The 27,517-nt window shown below is 45.5% G+C and overlaps 1 protein-coding gene across 14 annotated transcripts in view; it reads right to left on the reverse strand.

Moving 5' to 3' along the window:
* The window catches only part of NEK7 (NIMA related kinase 7), a 152,007-nt gene that overhangs the window by 51,301 nt on the left and 73,189 nt on the right, over positions 1-27,517 (reverse strand). For all 14 annotated transcript variants that reach the window (XM_045027751.1, XM_045027741.1, XM_045027750.1 and 11 more), the window contains one exon: positions 16,166-16,276. In XM_045027751.1, the coding sequence (XP_044883686.1) occupies positions 16,166-16,276 (111 nt within the window). The remainder of the gene's footprint in view (positions 1-16,165; positions 16,277-27,517) is intronic.

A 27,517-nucleotide genomic window follows, 5' to 3' on the forward strand; every position in this document is an offset into this window, starting at 1 on the left:
GGAAGCAGCTCTCTTTGCAAAAGGCTCGATCAGTTTGCTCTTCATTGCAAACCCAGGAGGCTCTCTGACAGTGTGCCAGAACATTAACCCAGAACAGAATGGGTTAAGGCTGACCTGAGCTGCTGTCGTTTGCCAAGGGAGGGGCAGCTTTTGTTTTCAATAGAGTAGATTGCAGATTGTTGGGATATAGAGGACTAAAGAAAATGTCCAACAGAATTGTGCAATACTTCTGGATGACTCCCATGACCTGAGTCAAGTGGGACTGTGGCCACACTGCAAATCAACAGGTGCAGGACTCAATCTCGGTCCCTACAATCCTGCACCATTCTGGAACCCTGGGTCTGAGCCCTGAGTTAGCCCAATTGTAGTGTAGACACAAAGAAGATTAGCCTTAAACCTGAGTTTGAATCCTGGACTTACTGGGTTATAGGCTTACATACCCAGTATGTCTACACTGTAATGTAAGCCTAGTGTTTGAGCTCAGGCTCACACCTAACTCCCCTTCCTTCCACACACAAACCATGCCAACCCAGGGTCCCAGGAACCACATGAGAGGAGGTCTGAGCCTGAGTCAAGCCGGGACCCACAGATCAATCCCTATTGCTTTGCAGTGTAGATGCAGCCTCACTGGACTTGTGCTTTTAGAGTTGATCAAAAGTATTCCACAAACCCATGAGACAACTTCCTTTGTCCTATGGACAGTCAAGTTTGGCGGACAGTCAAGATTTCCCATACTGCACCACAAAGGGCTAGATAGGTCACATTTTGAGAAGGCACTAGGAAGTCTGGGATATGAGTTGTTGGACTTGGGCCCGCATAATGCAATGTAGACTCTGGAGTCCCAAGACTGGACCCAGGGTTCAACAATTCTTAACCTGTGGTTATAAATGAGTATAGACGCTCAACCCCTAGGTTAACAAACCCAGGATCTTGCTAACTTGAGTTCTACTGACCCTGGGCTTACGTTGTACTGGAGACATACCCAGAAAGAGTGGTAGCAGTAAAGAGGAGTGAACTGCCATTAGATTTCCCTGTCCAATAATGGCGCATGAGCGCAAGAGAATAAATGGCCAGCACATTAAGACCCCTTTCCCGAGACAAAGGTTTACTTCCTTGGACTGCAATGGAAGTGAGTGTCCCAGCCAGTTACCTTCCCCAATCCCAGAGAAGCTTCCAAACTAGTATAAGCACAAGGCAGCCTAGGTTTTGAAGAGACTTCTTTAAGAGTGTGCAAAGAAAGTCAGCAGAGCATAAGGAACTCAAGTCATCAGGGACCCAAAACAGCTTGGAAACAAGCCAACTCAGTGTACAAGCAGAAATACGAAAAAATATCTATTTTAGAAAAATACTTTCTATGAAAATGAAAGAGAGAGCACTATTTTTCTATTATAAAAGGAAAAAGTAACACACAAAAGGATATTACCAGTAGCTTAAAAAATCTTAATGTCAAAAATTGGCTTGTGTGGTTCATAGCCCCATGTTTTTCATTCATAAAAATACTTAATAAAAATATATTAAGCTTTGTTCTGTAATTAATATAGCCTATGGTACAGTCTCCTAATAGTATTTGCCTCCTGAAAATACTGTTTAAAAATAACTAGGCAGCTTTTAAAAACTAAACACAAAAAGCTCACAGTAAAAGGTGACATACGTTATACATAAAAATAACTCTCTCTACATTAAGACAGACTGTACAAAAGCATGCTACGTTTTGAAGTGTTTGACATTTCTCATAGACATCATTTGAGGTTGGTGCCCAATCACTTTGAACTAGAAAACATGGGCAGTATAGTTTACCATAATCCAAAGACTTAGGACGGTTGGCATGGCTTGTAAATTTATCAGGTCAGAAAAGACACTAGCAAAAATCACAGTAATTTTAGCTTCAAATTTAAAAATGGAGAAAATCTGAGGTCTTGGAGAAAATTATGAATTGAGGGATAGCTCAGTGGTTTGAGCATTGGCCTGCTAAACCCAGGGTTGAGTGTTCAATCCTTGAGGGGGCCATTTAGGGATCTGGGGCAAAAATCTGTCTGGGGATTGGGTCCTGCTTTGAGCAGGGGGTTGGACTAGATGACCTTCTGAGGTCCCTTCCAACCCTGATATTCTATGAAGTTGAACTATATTTTAAGGATCTTAGACATCTAATGATACTAAACAAAGAACTGTAAATATTATCACTAAAGGAAATTCTTCATACCCTACTCACAAGTATTTTCTTTCAAGTAAGAAAGTGCATATGTGATATTTTTATATAGTCAGGATTATTTTTCCTATTTTAAGAGATTTGCTAACATATCTGTGCTTTATATTGAGAATGGATGCTTTGATGTTTATTTATGATGTATGGTGATTTACTTTTTTATGGCCTGTTTGACACACTTATTTAAAGTCTGCATTTTTAATGTGTTACAAGAATTTAAATGAAATTATTTTCTAATTATTTTAATATTTTTCTTAGAGCAGTTTTTTCACAACAGATATTTAATTTATCTTGCACAGTAGAATGATATCTGTCTTATTTTAGACACTTGAAATCATATCCTTTCAACACTTTATTAAAGGCCTTACTTGTTTTCAACAATTCTTTTACTGTCCTATTTAAATAGTAACTTTCTTGCTTCAATGCAGTTAGAAGATGTGCTACTTTTCTTTACCAAATATCTCCAGTTACAGCTCTAAAAGATAAGCAGTAAACAATTGGACTGTCACATAACATCAGGGTTAACAGAAAAAGGAAGAAGGGGAAAGTATGGCTATTAAGAAAAAAGAAAGGTACTCTGCAGTTTTGCTTTGAAGGTCATCAAGTCTAAAACCTGTCTTAGGGCTTGGCTACACTTACAAATTTGCAGCGCTGCAGCAGGGTGTGAAAACACACCCTCTCCAGCGCTGCAAATTGCGGCGCTGCAAAGCGCCAGTGTGGTCAAAGCCCCAGCGCTGGGAGCGCGGCTCCCAGCGCTGTCCGTTATTCCCCACAGGGAGGTGGAGTACGGACAGCGCTGGGAGAGCTCTCTCCCAGCGCTGGTGCTTTGACTACACTTAGCGCTTCAAAGCGCTACCGCGGCAGCGCTTTGAAGTGCTAAGTGTAGCCACAGCCTTACACCTTTAAGGCGAAAGACTGCGTGAGAATTAGAGACCCCAAAAAAACAACTAAATCCAGCATTTTACGTTCAACCTGAGCAAAAAATATTTTTAAAAAATAAACTATGAAATTGTGTACCAGATTATGAGATATTCACACAGATTCTCTCTCAGATAGGTCTCTCTGGTAAAAGTAAACAAGTTCCACAAACATTAAAATGGAGATTGAGCAAAGGAAGCGGGAAAGAAGAACATAGCTTTATTACCAATTTAATATAAGATACACTAAGAACTCAGATATCTAACAATTTAAAAAGCAAATGAACTCCAATTCAATTAGACTGATAGTTATTACAGATATTGGATTTCAAATTCTATTGTACACCACTTTGGATTTTTTACCCTATGTTTGGGGAGCACTTTATCATACTGCAGCCTTAGGTGTTCAATTATCACTAATGGGGAAATACTGAATATCTAGACTACTAATTAATTACCTTTGTCAGGATGCTCTGAAGCAATTTATTATTTACTTGTAAAAATGTTTGATGCAATGGTATCCAGAAGTCTAATTCAGGAATGCAGAATAGCAAGATTTTTTTTTTCTTCTCTCACCCCAATTCAACAGTGGATTTGCAATAGTGTGGTATATTCTTATCTTGATGTATGATGATTTATGTTTGTTTGTTCCTACATAAACTGTAACTCATTCATGCACATCCATACAACATTTGAGCATTTCAATACTGCTAACACCAAGTGATTAAAAATCACGTCATGCCACCCAAAAATATGGATTGGCTTAAAAATAATGACTTTTTAATTTTACACACACACAATTTGGGATGCTTTTAATTTACCTTCTGGGTTGGGGGCCTTTACAGCACTATCATGGGGTCTGCTCCACTCACTGCTGTGGCACCGCCTTGTGGTTGGCTCATCTGGGGATTAGCTCACCACTGGTTTGATGCCGCCTCTTGCAGTTTCTTTGCCCCTTGTCCAAATTTCTCACTTAGCAGCCTCTCTCATACTCCACCCATTGCAGAGCTTCCACTTCATGGCTTGGCCCTCTGGCCAGGTCACTAATTTCCCCTTGTCTGGGGTATCAAAGCCTCTCTAACCAAACTGTCTCAGGCTGTTTTCAGAGTCCACCACTCCCTATGGCTGGTAGGTGAACCCACGCCTGCCCTCTACACTGGTTTCCAGCCTAGGGACCCTACAATCAGCAGCTAAGATTAATGCGGTCTCACCCTTGCTGCTGTTTCACTACAGTTCTTCCTATTCCTTTCTCTCAACCCTGAGAGTGACTGCTGCTTCTCTCCCTCCGCAACCTCTTTCTGCAAGCCCAACCTCCTCTTATCAGCTGGGCTTCAGGTTCAGCTAGGGGTGTATATCCAGCCTATATCTCACCCAGATGCAGCCCATCATGTCAAGTAGCCTCTTCTGAGCCATTGGGGTGAACATACCATCACAGGTACACTTGGGTCTCTTTGTTTTCAAGGTTCTTCCTATAATCATGCAGGTTAAAAACTTTTTTTTTTTTTTTTTAAAGATTATGCTGAAATTCTCATGTTATCACTGCAGCGTTAAGAAAACTACAAAATATCACGAGACCCGTAAAATAATGAAAGTTGCCCACAGTAGTATTTGCACCTCAGCTTGTCTAGTGAAACACAGCAGTGAGAGCTTCCCTGGTCAATACAGATGAATCCTAATGCATCAGGTGACTTTCCTCAGTTGCTTATTCACTGAAGGCTTAAAGTGAATAGCACTCACATAGGAAAATATTTTCAACTGAGGACCTCAATGGTACTGAAATTGAGCAACAAGAACGTAGTCTTTTACAAAAGCTCACCCCAATGACTCCTGGAAGAGAAGAACAGAGAGTCAGCGCTGGGTTGTGCTATGAGCTGTGGCGATAAGACTCTATGCCAGCATCCTGTGAGGTGGCAGTGGTGTCAATTAACACAAGTAATTTTTGTATAGTGCTGTTTTTCTTGGTGGTTAATTGTTGGCTGTGTGTTGTTCAAGCTGTGGTCATTTAAATTTTCAGTAACATACTTCTGTACCCTCATTGTGGCAAGGCACTTAGCAACATGGTGCCCTGTTAAGGGCTCCAGTATGCCTTCGAATAAAACTGACAGTAGCATGATGCCATTCATATTAGAAGCCATGGTACGATTTCTCCTTCACGGAACTCATTCTTGCATTTTTCCCCCCTCTTAAGTGACAAGACAAACACACTCTCACAGAAGCTTTGTCAGTTTTTCCCTTCTGTTACATATCACTTATTTTTCAGACTATTTTAGAAGTATTTCCTTCAAAATACTACAAAACTCACCCCAAAAAACAAACTAATACCAACTGAACAGCAGACTATCAAGTAATTTCTCCCACAAGCAGTATGAAGACTGAGTGCATCGTGACACCTCATACATATTTAATGATAGCCTGATAGGCTGTCATTAACATCAAACAGCAATCTAGGTTTGCTACATTAAACATGATTCCTGTGTTAAGAGGACATCACAAACTGCCTCCAAGATCTAGATACTAAGAAATGCCCACCGACTTGGACAATGTGTAATTAGGCCAATTGCACTGAGGGAGACATTAGACATATATTGGGTTAAAAAAAAAGCTTCAATGGGTCATAAGACCAGACATGCCATAAGGCAATCTGTCATAGAATACTCATATTAAGAAGTGTGTCAAATCAGAACATTCAAAAGAAAAGACAAACGTTCCTTTATGTTGTATGAAGTGTAAACGTACAGAATTAATAATTCATGGCACAGAAAAAAATATATCAGATTTGGATATAAATATTAACAGGACACAGTCAACTTGTTTAGACTACAATTTTGACTGTCCTATCTTAAAACTGTCAGTCTAGTGAGGAGCAATCTTCAAAGCATAGAAGTCAATTAAAAAATACATTAATGTGAAAAAATTAAAATTCCCTGTTCTTGTAGGACCTACACAAAACAATGTTTTTCTGCTTTGTGTTCTGCTGGGGCAAAGCGAGCTCTAATTAACTAGCATACTTGATTCCCAGAGTTGTGCTGTGTTGACAGCAATCATATTGGTGTACACATAAGAAAGTAAACCAAAATGACATGTTAAATCCAAGATCCAGAGGTGGGGGTAACAGGATAGGAATGTAAGAATAATCAACATTTGACAAATTGAAAGGTAAAAATGTCACGTTGCCATGGAGTGATCTGTGCAGGTTGCAGAATTTCTCTTGGAAAAAATATCTAGACTAGGGCTAGTTGCAGAACAATAAAACACAATTTATAAAATAAAGTAGTGAACAAATACTATAAAACTAGGTATATAACTGGTCAAATATTGCACAAAAAAGGTATGTTACATATTTTTTCAACCCATATAAACCACAAAATTCATCAAGTACTATATTTGTTGAATACAATTTGATTAGTTTAATTAAATCATTTTAAGTATCTAAAGAAATGTTTAATCATCTCTAGAAAATGATGCAATTTATTTTAAATAAGCTGTTGGAGACTCTCAAAGGTTTTAAAAGATATACTCATGTCCAGTCATCTCTGCTTCTTATCTTATTAAATAAAACATTTGAAGACAACCTGCAGCAGTCATTGTGCTAAACCACCAAGAAAACGGTCAAAATATGCACAATTTTAATTTAAAGCATGTATTCACAGATGAACTGCAAATATGAAATGCATGAAAACAGAACTTTAGAGCGAAAACAATGACTATATTATTTGCCACCATAATAGAGACAGGCAGTGGAATACCTTGCTCCCCCCCACAGTCATTTTGGTATTCAAAGTCTACTAATAGCTTCACTTCTTTTTGAGCCCCAGGTCAGCAAAACACTTAAGCACCTATTTACATGCTTAGGTGCTTTGCTGAATTGGTTGAAACAGGTGTTTCTTTCACTAACCACTAACTTTTTCTAAATGATTTTGATAAAATGTATGCAGAAGACCTGAAAATAGTGTTGGAATAAAATGACTCTTTCACTAATTATCAGTTGATACAACACCATGATAATCAAAAATGACCTAAACTTAAATAAAAGTGACCTCATTTTCAGATGTGCGGACTATCTACCATGCCCATTTACTTCAAACAAAATTTGTTGGTACTGTACTTGGTATTTGACACTTCTGAAAATTACACATTTTAGATCATGTATACATTACAAACTGTTGTCAATGTAATTATATGGGCCTGCAATCACCAATGTTTGTGTATCACTTGGGCATGTACATACTTACCTGCTTGTGTCAGCACTGTGTGTACATAGCAGGAGTGCTTGTGTCGATGCAAAGTGTGGCACACCATGGGTAGGTATCCCAGTGAACCACCCTCCGGTGCAATGTCTTTTGGAAAATTTCATAGCGTGTTGTGGAATCAAAATGTTTTGCCAAGAATGTCTGGGTGCTAGGAGTCAAGTTCCAGCATGCAACTTTCTCCATCCCATAATATCATCCATATCCTATAATTTTCATGCTTTAAAAAAAAAAATGACAAAAATCTGCACATCACTTTTCTGTATCTGCCATCTTGGACAGAAGCATGGAGCCTGCAGAGGTCTGCACTGTTCTCAAGAATGTTGCAAATACAGGGCACATGATTCTCCTTGTATTTGCAAATCTGCAGCAAGCAGCGCACCAATAGGGGACATGAGGATTTATTTGAGGACCGTTTGCTGAGGAACACAGCAAAAAACAATTCTAGGTTGTTGGTGGCATTCATGGTGCAACTATAGATGGTGGAATGTTGCTTCTGGACCTTAGAAACGAGCACTGACTGGTGGGATTATATTGTAATGCAGGTCTGGGATGACAAGCTGCAGAACTTTTGGATGCAAAAAGCCACATTCCTGGACCAGCATGCCAAGCTCACCCAGCCCTCCAGAACATGGACAAAAGAATTAGTACCAAATTGAACATGGAGAAGCTACTAGCGAATGCATGTTGGAAGCTTGCAACACTGGATTGCTACTGGTCAGTAGGAAATAATTTTGAAGTTGGAAAATCCACAGTGGGAGCAGTTGCCATGCAAGTGTGTAGGGCCATTAATCATCTGCTGCTACACAGGACTTTGATTTTCAGCCCCATGCAGGACATAGCAGATGGATTTGCAGCAGTGCGAACTGCTATGGGATGACAGACGGCATGCATATCCCTATTTTGACACCAGTGCACCTTGCCATAGAGGACATCCAGGACCACTTCACCAATAATGATTTTGAGGACCAAGCCTACCCCTTGCTTGCCTGGCTAATGTAGTCATACACTGATCACCTCGACAACACCAAGGAAAGATTCAACTATTGCCTCAGCAGGTATAGAATGACTGCTGAATATGCTTTTGGGGGAAACGGAAGGAATGCTAGCAGTGTTTACTCACTAGACTGGATCTCCATGAGAAAAATATCCCAATGGTTATAGCTACCTGTTCTGCCCTGCATAATATCTGTGAGGCAAAACGGGAGAAGCTGGCACCAGGGCAGAAGGCAGAGGTGAGCCTGACTTTGAACAGCCAGACACAAGGGCTAGTAGAAGATCCCAGCATGGAGCTACGTGGTTGAGGGAAGCTTTGAAAGAGCATTTGAATAGTTAGCCACAGCAGTGGTCTGTGCTGGAGTGTTGTTTGGGAGAAGACTGCAGAGTATCTCCAGGAAAGTTTAATCAAGACCTCTCAGGAGAATAAAAGGGACATCCCTATGCACATAAAGTATTCCATATGTCCCCCTTCCCCTGCCTAACCCAATGGGGGAATGAAAAGCAGATGCCAACTCTACCTGTTTGTTGTACCTCTACCACTTCTCATAAGAGTGAAATAATGAAAAGTCAATACCTTTGTCTTGTTAACTTGGGGTGAGATGGGCACCATCTTTAAATTTAAACATTGTAAGGAAAAATGCATGCACAGATACATCCAAGCCTTCACCAGGTTCATCTTCGCTCACCTGGCTACACTGTGACAGAGTTCCCTGCCGCATTTCTCTCACACTCCTTCCTCTTCCTTCTTACTATTCACAGCAAGGGTCTCTGTCTCAGGCTTCTCCAAGGTATCCACAGTGGTCTGCAAGTGCTAATGGAGTCTCCGCCAAATATAGCACGCAATTCCTTGTAAAAGAGGCAGGTCTGGGTGAAGCACCAGATCTGTTGTTGCACTCCCTAGCCTTGTGGTATCCCTGGATGAAGTTTTGACGCAGCACTGCTGCTGATCCCTCTTCTATCCCTTTGCCTGCATGCCCAGTGCAAACAGCTCATAAAGGTCAACATTTCTAGAGCTGGTCTGGCCCAGGAGATCCACACTGGCCCAGGAGATCCAATACTTCCTGTCTACTCCAGACAGGAGCACAGCTAGTGCCTGGATCCGACATAGCCATCTGGGGAGTTGAACACAACAAGGATGAACTGCTAGGTGTGCTTGCGAATGTGGGCAATCAGGAAAAGACATTCTAAAAACATGCAGGGGATTTTAAAGGAGTGGGTGGCTTCCGGTCTCTCTGACACCTTAGTGGTGGATTTAAAAATTGTGGCCAGAGTGGTCACTATCCCAGGGAATGGGGCATTATGAGACAGCTGCCAGAGGACTGTTAGGATTGACACAGGTCAATCTACAGCATCTACACTCACAGTGTGTCAACCTCTGTAGGTCAACCATGTCTCTATTTTGTTCGGGGAGGTGGAAGAGAACTGAACTGGATCGAGTAATCTGTAGATATCACTTCTAGGATCCATTTGTGCAAGGTGATGAGCTCTCATGAAGATAGAAAATGGGACAGATGTCGAGTTGTGGGGAGATACGTGCACCATAGCATCAGGAGCAGGAGAGATATCATGACTCCTGTCCAGAGAGTCAAAATGGTCATTTCCAGGATGTCACTTACTGGGAGGTTGCAGTAGAACATAATAAGAACATAAGAACATAAGAATGGCCGTACCGGGTCAGATCAAAGGTCCATCTAGCCCAGTATCTGTCTACCAACAGTGGCCAATGCCAGGTGCCCCAGAGGGAGTGAACCTAACAGGCAATGATCAAGTGATCTCTCACCTGCCATCCATCTCCATCCTCTGATGAACAGAGGCTAGGGACACCATTCTTTACCCATCCTGGCTAATAGCCATTTATGGACTTAGCCACCATGAATTTATCCAGTTCCCTTTTAAACATTGTTATAGTCCTAGCCTTCACAACCTCCTCAGGTAAGGAGTTCCACAAGTTGACTGTGCGCTGCGTGAAGAAGAACTTCCTTTTATTTGTTTTAAACCTGCTGCCTATTAATTTCATTTGGTGACCCCTAGTTCTTGTATTATGGGAATAAGTAAATAACTTTTCCTTATCCACTTTCTCAACATCACTCATGATTTTATATACCTCTATCATATCCCCCCTTAGTCTTCTCTTTTCCAAGCTGAAGAGTCCTAGCCTCTTTAATCTTTCCTCGGATGGGACCCTCTCCAAACCCCTAATCATTTTAGTTGCCCTTTTCTGAACCTTTTCTAGTGCTAGAATATCTTTTTTGAGGTGAGGAGACCACATCTGTACACAGTATTCGAGATGTGGGCGTACCATGGATTTATATAAGGGCAATAATATATTCTCAGTCTTATTCTCTATCCCCTTTTTAATGATTCCTAACATCCTGTTTGCTTTTTTGACCGCCTCTGCACACTGCGTGGACATCTTCAGAGAACTATCCACGATGACGCCAAGATTTTTTTCCTTACTCGTTGTAGCTAAATTAGCCCCCATCATATTGTATGTATAGTTGGGGTTATTTTTTTCCAATGTGCATTACTTTACATTTATCCACATTAAATTTCATTTGCCATTTCGTTGCCCAATCACTTAGTTTTGTGAGATCTTTTTGAAGTTCTTCACAATCTGCTTTGGTCTTAACTATCTTGAGCAGTTTAGTATCATCTGTAAACTTTGCCACCTCGCTGTTTACCCCTTTCTCCAGATCATTTATGAATAAATTGAATAGGATTGGTCCGAGGACTGACCCTTGGGGAACACCACTAGTTACCCCTCTCCATTCTGAGAATTTACCATTTACTCCTACCCTTTGTTCGCTGTCTTTTAACCAGTTCTCAGTCCATGAAAGGATCTTCCCTTTTAACCCATGACAGCTTAATTTATGTAAGAGCCCTTGGTGAGGGACCTTGTCAAAGGCTTTCTGGAAATCTAAGTACACTATGTCCACTGGATCCCCCTTGTCCACATGTTTGTTGACGCCTTCAAAGAACTCTAATAGATTAGTAAGACATGATTTCCCTTTACAGAAACCATGTTGACTATTGCTCAGCAGTTTGTGTTTTTCTACGTGTCTGACAATTTTATTTTTAACTATTGTTTCGACTAATTTGCCCGGTACCGACATTAGACTTACCGGTCTGTAATTGCCGGGATCACCTCTAGAGCCCTGTTTAAATATTGGCATTACATTAGCTAACTTCCAGTCATTGGGTACCGAAGCCGATTTAAAGGATAGGTTACAAACCTTAGTTAATAGTTCCGCAACTTCACATTTGAGTTCTTTCAGAACTCTTGGGTGAATGCCATCTGGTCCCGGTGACTTGTTAATGTTGAGTTTATCAATTAATTCCAAAACCTCCTCTAGTGACACTTCAATCTGTGACAGTTCCTCAGATTTGTCACCTACAAAAGCCGGCTCAGGTTTGGGAATCTCCCTAACATTCTCAGCCGTGAAGACTGACGCAAAGAATCCATTTAGTTTCTCCGCAATGACTTTATCATCTTTAAGCGCTCCTTTTGTATTTCGATCGTCAAGGGGCCCCACCCACTGGTTGTTTAGTAGGCTTCCTGCTTCTGATGTATTTAAAAACATTTTGTTATTACCTTTGGAGTTTTTGGCTAGCCGTTCTTCAAACTCCTCTTTGGCTTTTCTTATTACACTCTTTCACTTAAGTTGGCAGTGTTTGTGCTCCTTTCTATTTGCCTCACTAGGATTTGACTTCCACTTTTTAAAGGAAGTCTTTTCATCTCTCACTGCTTCTTTTACATGGTTGTTAAGCCATGGTGGCTCTTTTTTAGTTCTTTTACTGTGTTTCTTAATTTGGGGTATACATTGAAGTTGGGCCTCTATTATGGTGTCTTTAAAAAGGGCCCATGCAACTTGCAGGGATTTCACTTTAGTCACTATACCTTTTAACTTTTGTTTAACTAACCCCCTCTTTTTTGTATAGTTCCCCCTTTTGAAATTAAATGCCACAGTGCTGGGCTGTTGAGGCGTTCTTCCCACCACAGGGATGTTGAATGCTATTGTATTATGGTCACTATTTCCAAGCGGTCCTGCTATAGTTACCTCTTGGACCAGCTCCTGTGCTCCACTCAGGATTAAATCTAGAGTTGCCTCTCCCCTTGTGGGTTCCCGTACCAGCTGCTCCATGAAGCAGTCATTTAAAATATCGAGAAATTTTATCTCTGTATTTCGTCCTGAAGTGAAATGTTCCCAGTCAATATGGGGATAATTGAAATCAATCAAGAAGATGGTCCTTTCCTTGTGAACCTAGGTTTCTTCCTGGGGACTCAGTTGTTTTTGTGGGCTGATACTGTACCAGGCAAGATCACTGAGCCTTCTGTGATATACTGTACTTTCTCTTTGCCATAGGTGTATAGATGGCAAGAGATGGTAGAGTTGCCCTGGAGTCCTTAAGAGAGAAGGGACCTGTCCATGGCACCCCTGAATAATCTGGGTCCCTCAAAAAGAAGGTTTTCTATGATGCTTTATACCTCTGGAAGCAGACCAGAGGACTGTAGCCAAGAAGCCTGGCTGTCATAGCCATGGAGAGAGCAGCTGTGTCAGCAGCATCTAGTGAGGCCTGGAGAGATGCCTTGGTGATTATCTGGCTTTGCCTTATCAGAGCCTGAAATTGTTCCCTCTTTGGGGAAGTTCTTTGGGTGGGATACAGCGTTTTTAATCCACCCATTTACTTGTAGGTGGTATAGAAACAAGGGTCTGCCAGAACATACAGGGGCCATCAGAGCACCACTGATAGGCAAAGTGATTTGCCCTGAAAAGATATGTGAACAACATTCAGCAAGGAGTGCTGGGGCTCCTGTATCTCTTCCAATAGAATATGCAGGGTCTCAACTATATATTTCATAAGATCCTGAAAGGCATGAAATCATCATCATAAAATGATGGGGGAGGCATGGCAACCTTGTCTAGTGAGGAGGCGACTTTATGGGAAGGTGGTGTTTCTTCTTCAGCAGGTGGCTCTTGCTGCCCTGTAAGATATTGCTGTGTGGAAAGACCCAAGGCCATAAGTTGTTCTCACAAGCTGGGACCCTGTATAACTGGACACCATAAGAGACTCACGGGTTCCAATAAGCCCACTGTTGTGGATCATAAGGGAAGGGGGAAAGACTCCACATTTGTCCTTACCAGTGATGTCAAGTATATCTCCCATTAGAAGTTTCATCACCAGTGCGTAACTTCTAGTAATGGAAGTCAAAAGGGTGACCCTGCATAGACACTTCCAAACCAGATACAGTGTCATCTGTGTCAACTCGAGTGGCAAATGGTGTCAGTACCAGTGGTCAAGATGGCACTGGGACCTGGAGGGGGTCCTGTAATTGCAGCGGTACCAGAGGTTGATAAGGACAGTGAGTCGGTAGCATCTGGAAATGCATGTATGTACCCTCAAAGAGTTTGTGAGGGACTGGAGGCTGTGGCAGTACTGGATGGTGAGACACCCTTCACTACCATTTTCAACAGGAAGTAGGCGCCAGGAGGTGAGTAATGTCTCTCTGTACCCCGCAGCTACAGTGATTCAGGCTTCTCCAGGATCCAAAGATTTTCATGAGTTAAAAGACTGGACAGTACCAGCAAATCTGGGTAGGAAACATCAGGAGTCAGAATGTCCAGTGATACTGAAGAGAACATCAAAGTACGATCAGTGCATCTTATGTCTGTTTGCTGGAGGCAGTACCGATGGCTATTTCAGTTTGGCTCTCGAGTTCACGTGTCTCAGAAGCACAGAGACCAGTGCCAATGCAGGTCCTGCTTTAGATAGCTTGCCAGACAGTTTCTTGGTACGCAGCATGGATTTCTTAGCTGCTGCTGTCTTGGTACTGCAAGGGATGGGACTGCGGGTTTAGACGGTTCCAAAGGGCCCCCAGGGTCTTTTCTTACTGCCGCTGTAGAAATGGTTGCTGGAGCGCTCTGTGGATCATATGTATGGCGGGCAGGGTGACTCAAATACTGTGGATCTCAGCTAGCACTCCATTGATAATTTCTTAGCTATGCATGAGAAAGACCTATGGCAGGTTTGGCAGGGTTTGAAGCCTGGAATCTTGGGTATAACCTGCACTTGTGGCTGTGAATTATGAACTGTGAAAAAGAAAGGTCCAAAAAGTGCACAAAAATAGAAGAAGGGAAAGGGAGCCCCTCCTCCCCTTTTAAAAGCACAAACTGTGCTAAAAACAAAATATAAATAAAAATACTAAGAAAATAAAGAGAATTTGAGAAAAAGATGTAGCAAGCCATGAGGCTAGCTACCAGACACTGCAAAACTCCATCTCAAGCTGCAGGAGGTTCAGAAGGTACTGGAATGTCAGCTGGTCCCTCCCTAAATGCCCTTGTATCAGCACACAAGAGTGCCTAATGAGCAAGCATGTACCCACAGACACTGCTGATAAAAATCTTCAATCCAGAGTGTATGAGTCCACACACATCCTGACATGGAGCATCGATAGAACCACTATTCGAAGAAATGTCATACATGCTACTCACTTAGCCAACTTGAAAGAACTGCTAAACTAAAAATTGTCCCCAGATTATTTGAAGAGCATCCTCTCAAATGACATAAGCACTTTTAGCTTTACTGCTTCACTGGAAAAACCTAGTTATACATTGGAAAACCATATATGCAGACAGAGACTGATACAGATAGACAGACATTTTGAAGATAAAATCATTGATTATAAAAATTGCAGAACTGATAAATAAGGCTCCGTGTGTGTCACAGAGGTCATGGATTCCATGACTTTCCGTGACCTTCATGACTTCTGCAGTAGCCCCGTGTGGCTGGCCCAGGAGCCACTTGAGCAGTTCAGGCAACACCTGGGTCAGTCACACTGGCTGCTGCTGGGGCAGTCTTGGGCCCCCCTATCTCCCAGCAGCAGGTGTTTGTATGTGTGTGTGAGTGTGGGGGAGGACTTGGGACCACTGCTTACCTGGGGGGGCTCCTGTCCCTCAGCTTCCCTAGCTCCACATGCTGCCTCTGCTGGCAGCCAGGCACTGCCCCCAAAGCTCCCATTGGCTGTGGTTCCCAGCCAATGGGAGCTGCAGAACCGGGGCTTGGGACAGAGCGGAGGCAGCATGTGGAGCTAGGTTACTGGGCTGCCACTTCCCAGGAGTTAGGTAAGGAGCCTGCCCCTGTCCCACCAACTCCCTCCCACCAGCACCCACGCTCCCCCCAGGCCATGACCCCCCTCCCCCCCAAGCACGCACAGCACCCCTGTTTTAGTCTGGGATATTTTTAGTACAAGTCATGGACAGGTCATGGGCCTGTGAATTTTTGTTTACTGTCCCGTGATCTGTCCATGACTTTTACCAAAAATACCCATGACTAAAACATAGCCTTACTGATAAATGTTCCAGTCCCAAGAGCCAATCATAAAATCAGCAACTACAAGCAGATTTCTAAAATCTCATGGACTGTTCTATGGGCCCTAATTATTTGTGAAACACAATGTACAGAAGAAGAGCTGAAGCAACTGACCTCATCTCAAATGTACCACAGTTAGCTACTGCAGCATAATAAAAGCATTTCCAAACAAATTTGCTTCATTAAGCGGAGGGGCGAGGGAGGTGGCGGGGGGGGAGACTTTGCAAGTTTCTTATTTGAGTCTCTGAGCACCTATTCTTAAACAATTATGGCCTGCATTTCAAATAAATCAAACACGTTATTTGTAATTTAAGAACCAAAGACCCAGGTTGCAAGACCCAAAAGCTGAGCAATTAGAATTAAAAGTGAATAAAAACATAGTAGATTGCTCCAAATAGATTATTAAAGGCTATTAAAAATAAAATTCATACCTTTATCATTCTAGAGAGGTCTCCAGCATCTGCTAATTCCAACACTATGTTTAGCTCATTGTCTTCAATGAAGGAGGCATAGTATTTAATTACATTTGGATGATTCAGTTGCTAGGAAAAGATAAATAGATGTTTCATTCAACAGCATGTCCTCATCGTAAGTCACTGACCAATGAAGTATCCTTTCTTAACAAGGAAAAACTAATATGCTACAAAATACTGTAGCATGTTACGAAAAGTATGTGCTAACATGAATTATTTACATAATGTAAACATTTCAAGTTTGCAAGAATTTCTGAACCCATTTAAAATCCATCAAGTTTCAAACCATGCTATAATTTTGAAGTAATAAATCTAAATAAACTTATATTTATTTACATTTCTTTAACATAAAACCTCAAAATAATTCTGGAGGTTGTTAAGCATCAAATTGTATTCAAGTGATAACTAATAAGACAACATAAAATACCATAAGATGACTAAAAAGATCTCTAAGAATTAGGTAGGATTTATTTTTAAAAGTTAGTCTTCTATAAGTAAATAAATTTACATGTTAAGCTGTAAGTTAATAAATATGTGAATTGACAACAAAGAGTGCATGTTTATGCTTTGTAACAAACATTTGCTCACTCGCTCTCTTTTTTTTAAAGTCAGAGCTAATTTAACAATCTTAAAGCTAACTGTATCTTTCAGGAAAGGATACTTATTTAAATATCAAAATGAAGCAAAAAATATCAGCAGGCTTCAGGTGTCTGTAGAGGCAGGTAGGTAGGTGTGAGAAATGTGTTGAAGTAGGTTAATAGTTGAGTGGAAAAGACACAGTTTAACTTGTAGATTTTCAACTAGGATAATTCAGGTTCGTATATAAGAAGTTAAAATGTATATTTATAGATGCCTATATATGATTTCCTATCTTGCAAGAACATACCAGTCATGGCCAAACTCAATGTATTCCAAAAACTAAAATTAATCCAAACTGTTGTGTTTCTTGGAAGTGACTAGGCCAGCTGTCAAAGTCACATGGTTAGCTTGCACTTCTGACCCCTGTTAGGTCTATCTCAAGTGCACCCTTTCAAATGACAGGCCCTGAGCCTTCCCACCTCTCAGAGTGGAATCCCAAGATTCTCTCATTCACAGACCCAGCTCTAGACTGAAACATCCCTGTTATGGTACCTCTCATAAGGCTCTATGGAAATATGCTTAGAATTGTTTTATGCTACATATGCCATGTAACATGTCTCCGTAAAGGTTATGATCTACTGAATGTATTAATCCTATTTGCATGCATGTATCATTTTTGTATTCGACGTTATGAATGCTATAAATGTTGGCTGTGTACTGGCTTGATTTCTAAATAACCTTAGTAGAGCATTTGGTCAGTTCCTGGAGAAAGGAATGTTGAAATTAAGTACCGTATTTATCGGCGTATAACACGCACTTTTTTCCCCTGAAAATAGGGGGCAAATGATGTGTGCGTGTTATACGCCGATATAACCTTAAGAAGCCATGTAATTTTCAATATATTATCAAGTATAGCAAAATACATGTGCATACCGTATGGCGGCGGCGGCGAGTGGATTAGTAGCCGCCATCGGTAACTGCTCAGGCAACCCGCGCCTTCCTCTTCACGTCTAATTCTCGCGGCTGGCGGAGCGTAACCACGGTAACGCTCTGCACGGTTCGCGAGAGTTTTCAGCCTCGCGAGAGTTTGCAGCCTCGCGAGAGTTGTCTGAGGCAGGAGAGCTTGTACCCGTCAGGTACAAGTAGAGTACAAAAAAAATAAGTGAGTGACGTCACCCGCTGCCTCTTGTTGCTGGAAACCGCAGCCCGCTCGCGTCCTCTGCCATATCAGGAAAAGAGCAATTGGTGAAGGGCTGCAGCAAGGCATTTTGGAGAGCCACCAACAGAATGCACAATACGGGAATGGCGAAAAATGGAAGAAAAACTCAAGACAATATCAAAAACAAAATGCAATTTTCGCAGCGGTATTGCTAAATGGCCAAAATTAGAAGAACAGGCGAAGGAGTTTGTACTTAATCATAGAAAAGCTGGTATTGCTTTATCAACCAAAATGATCATCATTCAAGCAGTGAAAATCAGCAAAGAGTTGCAAATACAAGATTTCAAAGGGACAGCATCATGGTGCCAAAGATTTATGAAGAGGCATGAGCTTCGGATGAGAACAAGAACCAGGATTTCCCAGCGTATGCCAGACGATTATGAAGAGAAGATAATATTGATAAAACAAGTTCTGAGCTACCCTTATTTTGCTTCAAAGTCCTTTATTTGAAATTTAAGTTTTTTTCCTGAAATTTCCCCCTTAAAATGAAGGTGCGTGTTATACGCCTGTGCGTGTTATACGCCGATAAATACGGTACCTCATCAAGAAACACTTAAAGGACAATGGATCTTGGAATGCTCCAATCAACATAAGAAGTCTACTTGAGGACATTCAAGGTAGCATGTAAGCAATGGATGCTACCTGTAAAAACAGTGAGTCATGCATGGACATGTGACTTGCCCAGGTGACTCCTAAACTCGATCTTGGAGCTGGACTTTGTATAGGAGTGAGGAGGGGGTCTCCACCCACAAGAGAAAGTCTATTTAAACCCCTGGGAGACCCTTCCATTTTGTCTTCAGCTGGCTAAAGAGAGAGCCTCTCCCCCCACTCCTCCCCAGGATACCTGAAAGAAATTGGAACAAAGGACAGTGACTGCAAGAGATGTGAGTGATTGCTGGACCCAGGCTAAAAGGAGATTAGTCTGTAAAAGGGAGCATTCTGGAACTGGTAAGGATCTTATCTGTATTCAGTTCGATTAGACATAGATTTGCACATTTTATTTTATTTTGCTTGGTAACTAACTTTGTTCTGTCTGTTACTACTTGGAACTACTTAAATCCTACTTTCTGTATTGAATAAAATCACTTTTTACTTATTAATTAACTCAGAGTATGTATTAATACCTGGGGGAGCAAACAACTGTGCATCTCTCTCTATCAGTGTTATAGAGGGCGAACAATTTATGAGTTTACCCTGTATAAGCTTTATACAGGGTAAAACAGATTTATTTGGGTTTAGACCCCATTGGGAGTTGGGCATCTGAGTGTTAAAAACAGGAACACTTCTGTTAGCGGCTTTCAGGTAAACCTGCAGCTTTGGGCCAAGTAATTCAGACCCTGGGTCTTTGTTGCAGCAGATGGGAGTGTCTGGCTCAGCAATACATGGTGCTAGGACCCCGAGCTGGCAGGGAAGACGGGGGTAGAAGTAGTCTTGGTACATTGGGTGGCATCTGCCAAGAGGGTTTCTGTGATCCAACCCGTCACAATCCCCTTTTTACCAACAGTGTTTCCACAGCAGATCCAACTGGATTTGGCATTTGCAATAGGTGTCCCTTCATTAGCTGTTACCGGCAGGTAAATGCAATGACTAAAAACAGCTTCGTCAAAATATGTATTTATTCATAGGAACACAGCATCCAGAGAAAAGGGTTAAAAGGGCTTACACATGTATCTTACCTAAAGTTTAGGCAGACCCTGCTTCTGGGGCCTGGAGTCCCATCTGCCTCCCTGCAGACACTGCCTCTCACTTCAGCTCAAAAAATGTATCTACTCAAGAGTGTTTTATTCCATGTTCCTCATCTAAAAGCCCCCATCCTTCCCCTCAAAATAAGCCTGGGGTGATGGGCTCATCTTGGTCAGAAACTGGCTTCAAAGGCATTGACACCTGTATTGCTAGTGATTGGATTATCTAAAGCCATTCTCTGCCTTTCTGTGGATGGTCAAGGAACTTTGGCAGGAATTAACAGTAAGGGTATGTCTTCACGACCAACGTTCAAGTGCTGCCACGGCACCACTTTACTGTGGCTATGTAGTCATGGCACCAGCGCTGGGAGAGAGCCCTCACAGCGCTATTAAAAAAAACCACCCCCACAAGGGGAGTAGTTCCCAGTGCTCGGAGAACAGCTCCAAGTGCTGGTGCACTGTCTGCACTGCCACTTTACAGTGCTGAAACTTGCATCAGTCGGGGGGGTGGGGGAGTCATATCCCTGAGCAAGAAAGTTTCAGCACTGTAACGTGGCAGTGCAGACAAGGCCTTAGAACCCACGTAATAAACAGCACAATAGCAAGTATGTAAAAAGAGATACACACTATATTCATAAAAAATAAAACAAATAGCTCCCACATTCTTCACACAAACAGTCAATTCTGGTTTTGTAATGACTGAAAATTGTATGTCCTCACTGCTAGTGTGCTGAAGTATAGGATTAGGGGTTTTTAGTTTGTTTTTAAAGTAGCTGTGTTCTTTAAGGGCACAGAACTAGGTGTTTGTCTCATCAGGGCCGGCTTTAGGAAGTGTGGGGCCCAATTCGAACAGTTTCGACATGGCCCCGGCAGGGATGACTTTAAAAAAAAAACGTAAAAAAAACACGTGGGGCTTGTACTCACCGGGCGGTGCTCCAAGTCTTCGGCGGCACTTCGGCGGCGGGTCCTTCACTCGCTCCAGGTCTTCAGTGGCACTGAAGGACCCGCCGAAGTGCCGCCGAAGACCCAGAGCGAGCGAAGGACCCGCCGCCGAAGTCCCGGAGCGAGCGAGGAACCCACCGCCGAAGTGCCGCCGAAGACCCAGAGCACCGCCAGGTGAGTAAAAATTCAAAAGGTGCCTCTAGCCAGAGAAGGGATTCTCACTGGGCGCAGGGCCCTCTTAGGCGCGGGGCCCGATTCGGGGGAATTGGTGGAATAGGCCTAAAGCTGGCCCTGTGTCTCACGCAACCTTAATTCTATCCCCTTGTGTGTAAGCATTACGATAGTCTTGCTCAACATCACAGAAGTCTGTAGCAGAGCCAGGAACACAACCCAGCTTCTCCAGGTCTAAGTCCAGTACCTTGAACATAAGAATGGCCATGCTGGGTCAAACCAAATTTTTTTCTTCTTACATTCCTCTGTCTCATTCGCTGTTCACCCTCTTTATTAAATGAAGGAGACTTGTAGAACAAAGAGTTTGTGATTGTGTAATCAATAACTATCAAAACACATAGGCACAAAAGGCAAAATTCTGGGAATCTCAATTCTGACATTTCCTGATTTTTACGTGCTTGGACTTTGCAAACTTAGTTCTTATATGTTCCCACAGTCTAATGTTCTTTTAATAGTGTTTTGTAAGTAATTTCCTTTTATTTTTTTAAAAGCAAACTAAAATAAAAAAATCCATTATGGATTATCAGTAGGGCTGGAATCCAGGACCTCTAGAATTCCTTCTAGAGATGAAGGATGGTTCAATGGCTAGATGGACCTGGATTCCATTTCCAGCTCTGCCACAGATTTCCTGTCTGACCTTGGTAAATCCATCTCTTTATGTTAGGACTTCCCTGTCTCGAAGGAGTGTTGTGAGGATAAAAACAATGAAGACTGTGAAGCACTCAGATATTACACTCATCAGAATAATACACCTAGACAGATAGCCTAGTGGTTGAAGACAACATAGTCACATATGTAAGATTGGCACATTCATTCTGAAAGTAGTGAGGCTAAGTAAATGAGAATTTACTCTGGCCTCCAAAGGAGTCCACATTCTGGAAGCTGGCAAATTACTATTTGTTTCCCCTATTCAATCCTGATCTGTGCCCTTCAGGAGGTGCAGTGCAGAATCTGACTCAAATTCCATTGCCAGCTCTGACAGAAGAAACCTTATGCATCTTTCAGTTACTGCAACTATAAAAACAATGAAAAAATATACTTTCCTGACTGCTAAGATACGAGTATGAGGCTTTGATCAATAATAAGGCATGCGAAGTGCACAGAATTCAGTGGAACAGCAGTGACCAGAACTCACGGCACCCAGAACTCCTTCCTGGCACCTGACATTACTACTGCGACAAATCCACCATCTAGGGTTCTAACTCTGATCCTGGTAGTACATTTGATGCAGTTGTAATGTTTGAGATCTCAGTGGGGATCTCAGTACAGATGGAAAGTTTTTAGATTTTAGAAGATAACCTCTAAATAAGCTCTACTGAGCATGTGCACACGACTATTTCAGAAAAAGACGGTTACTCACCGTAGTAACTGGTGTTCTTCGAGATGTGTTGCTCCTATCCATTCCATGTAGGTGTGCGCGCCGCGCGTGCACGGTTCTTCGGAACATTTTTACCCTAGCAACTCCGGCGGGCCGGCTGGGCGCCCCCTGGAGTGGCGCCGCTATGGCACTGGATATATACCCCAGCCGGCCCGTCCGCTCCTCAGTTCCTTCTTGCCGGCTATTCCGACAGTGGGGAAGGAGGGCGGGTCTGGAATGGATAGGAGCAACACATCTCGAAGAACACCAGTTACTACGGTGAGTAACCGTCTTTTCTTCTTCGAGTGATTGCTCCTATGCATTCCATGTAGGTGATTCCCAAGCCTTACCTAGGCGGTGGGGTCGGAATGAGACGTGGCAGAATGCAAGACTGCTGAGCCGAAGGCTGCATCGTCTCTTGATTGTTGCACCAACGCATAGTGCGTTGCGAATGTGTGGACGGATGACCAGGTGGCTGCTCTGCAGATATCCTGGATTGGAACATGGGCCAGAAAGGCAGCTGAAGAGGCCTGCGCCCTGGTAGAGTGGGCAGTCAGTCGAGGAGGCGGTACCCGGTCGAGCTCGTAGCATGCTCGAATACAAGCCGTCACCCACGAGGAAATTCTTTGCGAGGAGACTGGTTCACCCCTCATACGCTCAGCAAGCGCGACGAAGAGCTGGGCCGAACGCCTGAAAGGCTTTGTGCGCTCAATATAAAAGGCGAGGGCCCTACGGACGTCCAGGGAGTGAAGCCGCTGCTCCCGAGACGAGGCGTGTGGCCTCGGGTAGAAAACCGGGAGGAAGATGTCCTGGTTAATATGGAAGGCCGACACGACCTTCGGAAGGAAGGCAGGATGTGGCCGGAGCTGAACCTTGTCCGCGTGGAAGACCGTATACGGAGGCCCAACGGTCAGGGCACTAAGCTCGGACACCCGTCTCGCCGATGTTACAGCGACGAGGAAGGCCGTCTTCCACGAGAGGTGAAGCAGTGAGCAAGTCGCTAGAGGCTCAAACGGCGGTCCCGTAAGCCTAGCTAGAACCAGGTTCAAATCCCAGACCGGAGTAGGGCGCCGTACGGGCGGGTACAAACGGTTCAGGCCTTTGAGGAAGCGGGATACCATATGGGTGGAAAAGATGGAGCGACCTTCAATCGGAGGACGAAAAGCTGATATCGCCGCCAGGTGTACCCTCAAGGAGGAGACCGCGAGGCCTTGCTCCTTAAGGGACCAAAGGTAGTCCAAGACAACCGGAATAGGGACGAGAAAGGGATTCAGGCCTTTCTGGTCGCACCAGATAGCGAACCGCTTCCATTTTGCGAGATAGGTGGATCTCGTTGAGGGCTTCCTGCTTTCGGTGAGGACTCGCCGAACTGCCTGCGAACAGCCCTGCTCCGCGTGAGTCAACCAATCAGGTACCAGGCTGTAAGATGCAGGGAGCGGAGGTCCGGGTGGCGAAGCCGGCCGAAGTCTTGTGTGATAAGGTCCGGCCACAATGGGAGAGGAATGGGATCCCGGACTGAAAGCTCGAGCAGCAGGGTGTACCAATGTTGTCTCGGCCAGGCTGGAGCAATCAGTATGAGACGAGCCTTGTCCCTCCGAAGCTTTAAGAGCACCCGATGAACAAGTGGGAACGGAGGGAAGGCGTACAGGAGGTGGTCCTTCCATGAGCAAAGGAACGCGTCGGACAGGGAGCCGCGGGCGCGTCCCTGGAAGGAGCAGAACCGGTTGCACTTCCTGTTGGTTTCTGAGGCAAAGAGGTCTAGGTGGGGAAATCCCCACCGTCGGAAGATTGTATACACCACATCTGGACGTAGGGACCATTCGTGTGCAAGGAAAGATCTGCTGAGGCGGTCGGCTAGCGTGTTCTGAGTGCCCGGAAGAAACGACGCTGACAGGTGAATCGAGCGGGCTACGCAAAAGTCCCACAGGCGAAGCGCTTCCGTGCAAAGCAGGGAGGAGCGTGCCCCGCCCTGCTTGTTGACATAAAACATAGCCGTCGTGTTGTCCGTCAGCACGGTGACACAGCGGCCGTGGAGAAGGGCCTGGAAGGCCTGGCACGCCAACCGTATCGCCCTGAGCTCTCGGACGTTGATGTGTAAAGAGAGCTCCAGCGGGGACCAGAGGCCTTGCGTGTGAATGTCGCCCAGGTGTGCCCCCCAACCCATGTCCGAGGCATCTGTGGTCAAGGTGACGGAGGGACACGGCGGGCGGAATGGTACCCCTGCACAGACGACCTGAGGGGCTAGCCACCAATTGAGAGTGTCGAGGGTGGCCCTTGGGACTGTGACGATCGAGTCCATGTGATCGCGATGTGGGCGGTACACCGAGGCCAGCCACGTCTGGAACGGACGAAGGTGCAACCTGGCATACATTGTCACAAAAGTGCACGACGCCATGTGGCCCAGGAGGCGAAGACAGGATCGCGCCGTCGTCGTGGGAAAGGCTTGGAGAGCCTTGATGCAAGCCACCAGAGTTTGGTACCGAGTGATCGGAAGGCAGGCCCTGGCCAACTGCGAGTCCAGAACCGCTCCGATGAACTCCACCCTTTGAGCTGGAGTCAAAACGGACTTGTCGAAGTTGACAAGCAGGCCCAGGTCTCGAAAAAGAGATAGTATATCGGTCACCTGGTCCGCTACCAGCTGACGTGATGGGCTGCGAATCAACCAATCGTCGAGGTACGGATACACGTGCACCCGACGACGGCGGAGGGCCGCGGCAACCACCGCCATACACTTGGTGAATACCCTCGGGGCGGTGGAGAGGCCGAAGGGAAGCACCGCAAACTGGTAGTGTCTGTCGTTCACCATAAATCGGAGGTATCGACGATGAGGGGGATAGATCGCGACATGGAAGTATGCGTCTCTCATGTCGAGGGCGGCAAACCAGTCTCCTGGATCCAGGGAGGGAATAATAGTCCCCAGGGATACCATGCGGAATTTGAGCTTTAGCAGGTATCGGTTGAGCTTCCGGAGGTCCAGGATCGGACGGAGACCTCCTTTTGCTTTGGGGATGAGGAAATAACGGGAATAGAAACCCCTGCCCCGCCGGTCGGGCGGCACCTCCTCTATGGCACCCAAACTCAGCAGAGTCTCGACCTCTTGTAGGAGGACTTGCTCGTGAGTGGGGTCCCTGAAGAGGGACAGGGAGGGAGGGTGGGAAGGAGGGGGCGAAATAAACTGGAGGCGGTACCCCGACTGGACCGTACGCAGAACCCAACTGTCCGATGTTAGGTGGGTCCATGCCGGGAGGAAATGGGAGAGTCGGTTGGAAAACAAAGGGGAAGGATCCAATGGAGAGACTGAAGAGCCGTCCCCGGGCGTCCCATCAAAACGCCTGCTTAGGCCCTTGAGGGGCCTTAGAGGACGTTTGTGACTGATTGCGCCTGTTGCCTGATGGTCGGCGGCGCGTGAGGTTGGTCCGGCGACTATTATACGGTCGGGATCTGTTCTGGGTAAACGGCCGGGATGGTTGCCTACGAAACGGTTGTCTCTGGGTCGCCGGCGTGTGCATTCCCAGCGTTCGTATAGCCACGCGACCGTCCTTAAGGGTCTGTATACGGGTGTCCGTTTTCTCAGAGAACAACCCGTGCGTTTCGAACGGTAGGTCCTGGAGTGAGTACTGCACCTCAGGGGCCAAGGTGGAGGATTGAAGCCAGGAAATCCGGCGCATAGTGACCCCAGAGGCAAGGGTACGGGCCCCCGAGTCCGCCGAGTCTAGCGCAGCTTGGATGGAGGAGCGCGCAGACTTTTTACCGTCCTCAAGGAGAGCGCTGAACTCCTGGCGGGAGGACGTCGGGACAAGTTCGGTGAATTTCGAGAGCGAAAGTAGCATCTCGTACGTATAGCGAGCCAGCAATGCCGATTGATTGGCAATGCGAAGCTGCAGGCCCCCAGCCGAATAGACCTTGCGGCCCAGGAGGTCCATACGTTTAGCGTCCTTAGATTTGGGGGTTGCCGCCGGTTGACCGTTACGCTCTCGGTCGTTCACCGACTGGACCACGAGGGAGTCCGGAGTCGGATGAGTATACAAATACTCGTACCCCGTGGGGGGAACCGAGTATTTGCGTTCCACGCCTCTGGCAGTCGGTGGGATGGACGCTGGCGTTTGCCAGATGGTATTGGCGTTACGCTGAATTGTCCGAATAAAAGGGAGGGCCACTCGCACAGGGGCCTCAGACCCAATGACGTTAGTAACCGGGTCGTCATTCTCCACAACCTCAGCAATTGGAAGGTCGATGGACTGCGCAACTCTGCGGAGCAGGTCTTGATGCGCCCTTAAGTCTATAGGCGGTGGGTCCGCCGTCGCTGACCCTGCGACAGCCTCGTCCGGTGATGAGGACGACGACAGGCCCGGGCCCGCAGGCTCTGTTGGTGGGTCGTCCACCAGTGGAGCAGGAACAGCTGAGTCTGGCTGTGTCACTGGGAGTGGCAGAGAAGTTCCTTGTGTAGGCGAAGGCGGGGCCTTGCTGACCGTCGCTTCCGGCACGCGGCGCTCGGACCCCGAAGGCCGCGTGGGCAAGGGTGGACCTTGCGACTCATGTTGTGCCCAAGGAACCCAAAAACCCCATTGTTGTGGGCCGTAGGCTTGACCTGGGGTATCCCCTCTGAGGCCTGCGCCGCTGCCGCCCTGGGATACGACCGAAGCCTGGCGTGACCACTGGGGGGCCGATGCGCTCAACGAGTGTCCCGTGGACGGCCGGTGCGCGTCTGCTGGTGGTACCGCCGGTCGATGTCTGTCGTCGCGGTACCGGGAGCACGACCGGGACCAACGGTCGCAGCGGTGCCGGGACGGTGATCTGCTACGGCTTCGGCGTCGGGAAGCACTGTGATCGCGGCGCCCGGAGTGGCTGCGGTCCCGGTGCCTGGAGCGGCTCCAGTCACGGTGCCGGGAGCAGCTGCGGTCGCGGTGCCGGGAAAGACTGCGGTCACCGCGGTGCCGTGATCGGTCTCTAGAGGCAGACCTTTGGCGGTACCGACGACTGGGACTCCGAGATCGGTACCTCGATGCCGAACGGTACCGTGAACGGGACCGACGCCGAGACGAGGAACGGTCCCGAGGCGTGGATCGGCGCCTGGATCGAGGCCGGCGAGACGGTGACCGGCTACGAGAGCGGGACCGACTGACGACCCTTGCGCGGTGTTCCTCGGCGCCAAGGGGTCTCATCATGGCTGGCTTCCCAGCAGAGGGTACAGCCCGCACCGGCGGTGCCGGGGGCCGGAGGCTTGGTGCCTCTGTCAAAGCAATAAGCTCCCGCGCCTGTGAGTATGTCTCCGGCGTGCTAGGGAGTCCAAGCTCGACCTC

This window comes from Mauremys mutica, chromosome 8 (genome assembly GCF_020497125.1).
Source record: "Mauremys mutica isolate MM-2020 ecotype Southern chromosome 8, ASM2049712v1, whole genome shotgun sequence".
Taxonomy (NCBI): Eukaryota; Metazoa; Chordata; order Testudines; family Geoemydidae; genus Mauremys; species Mauremys mutica.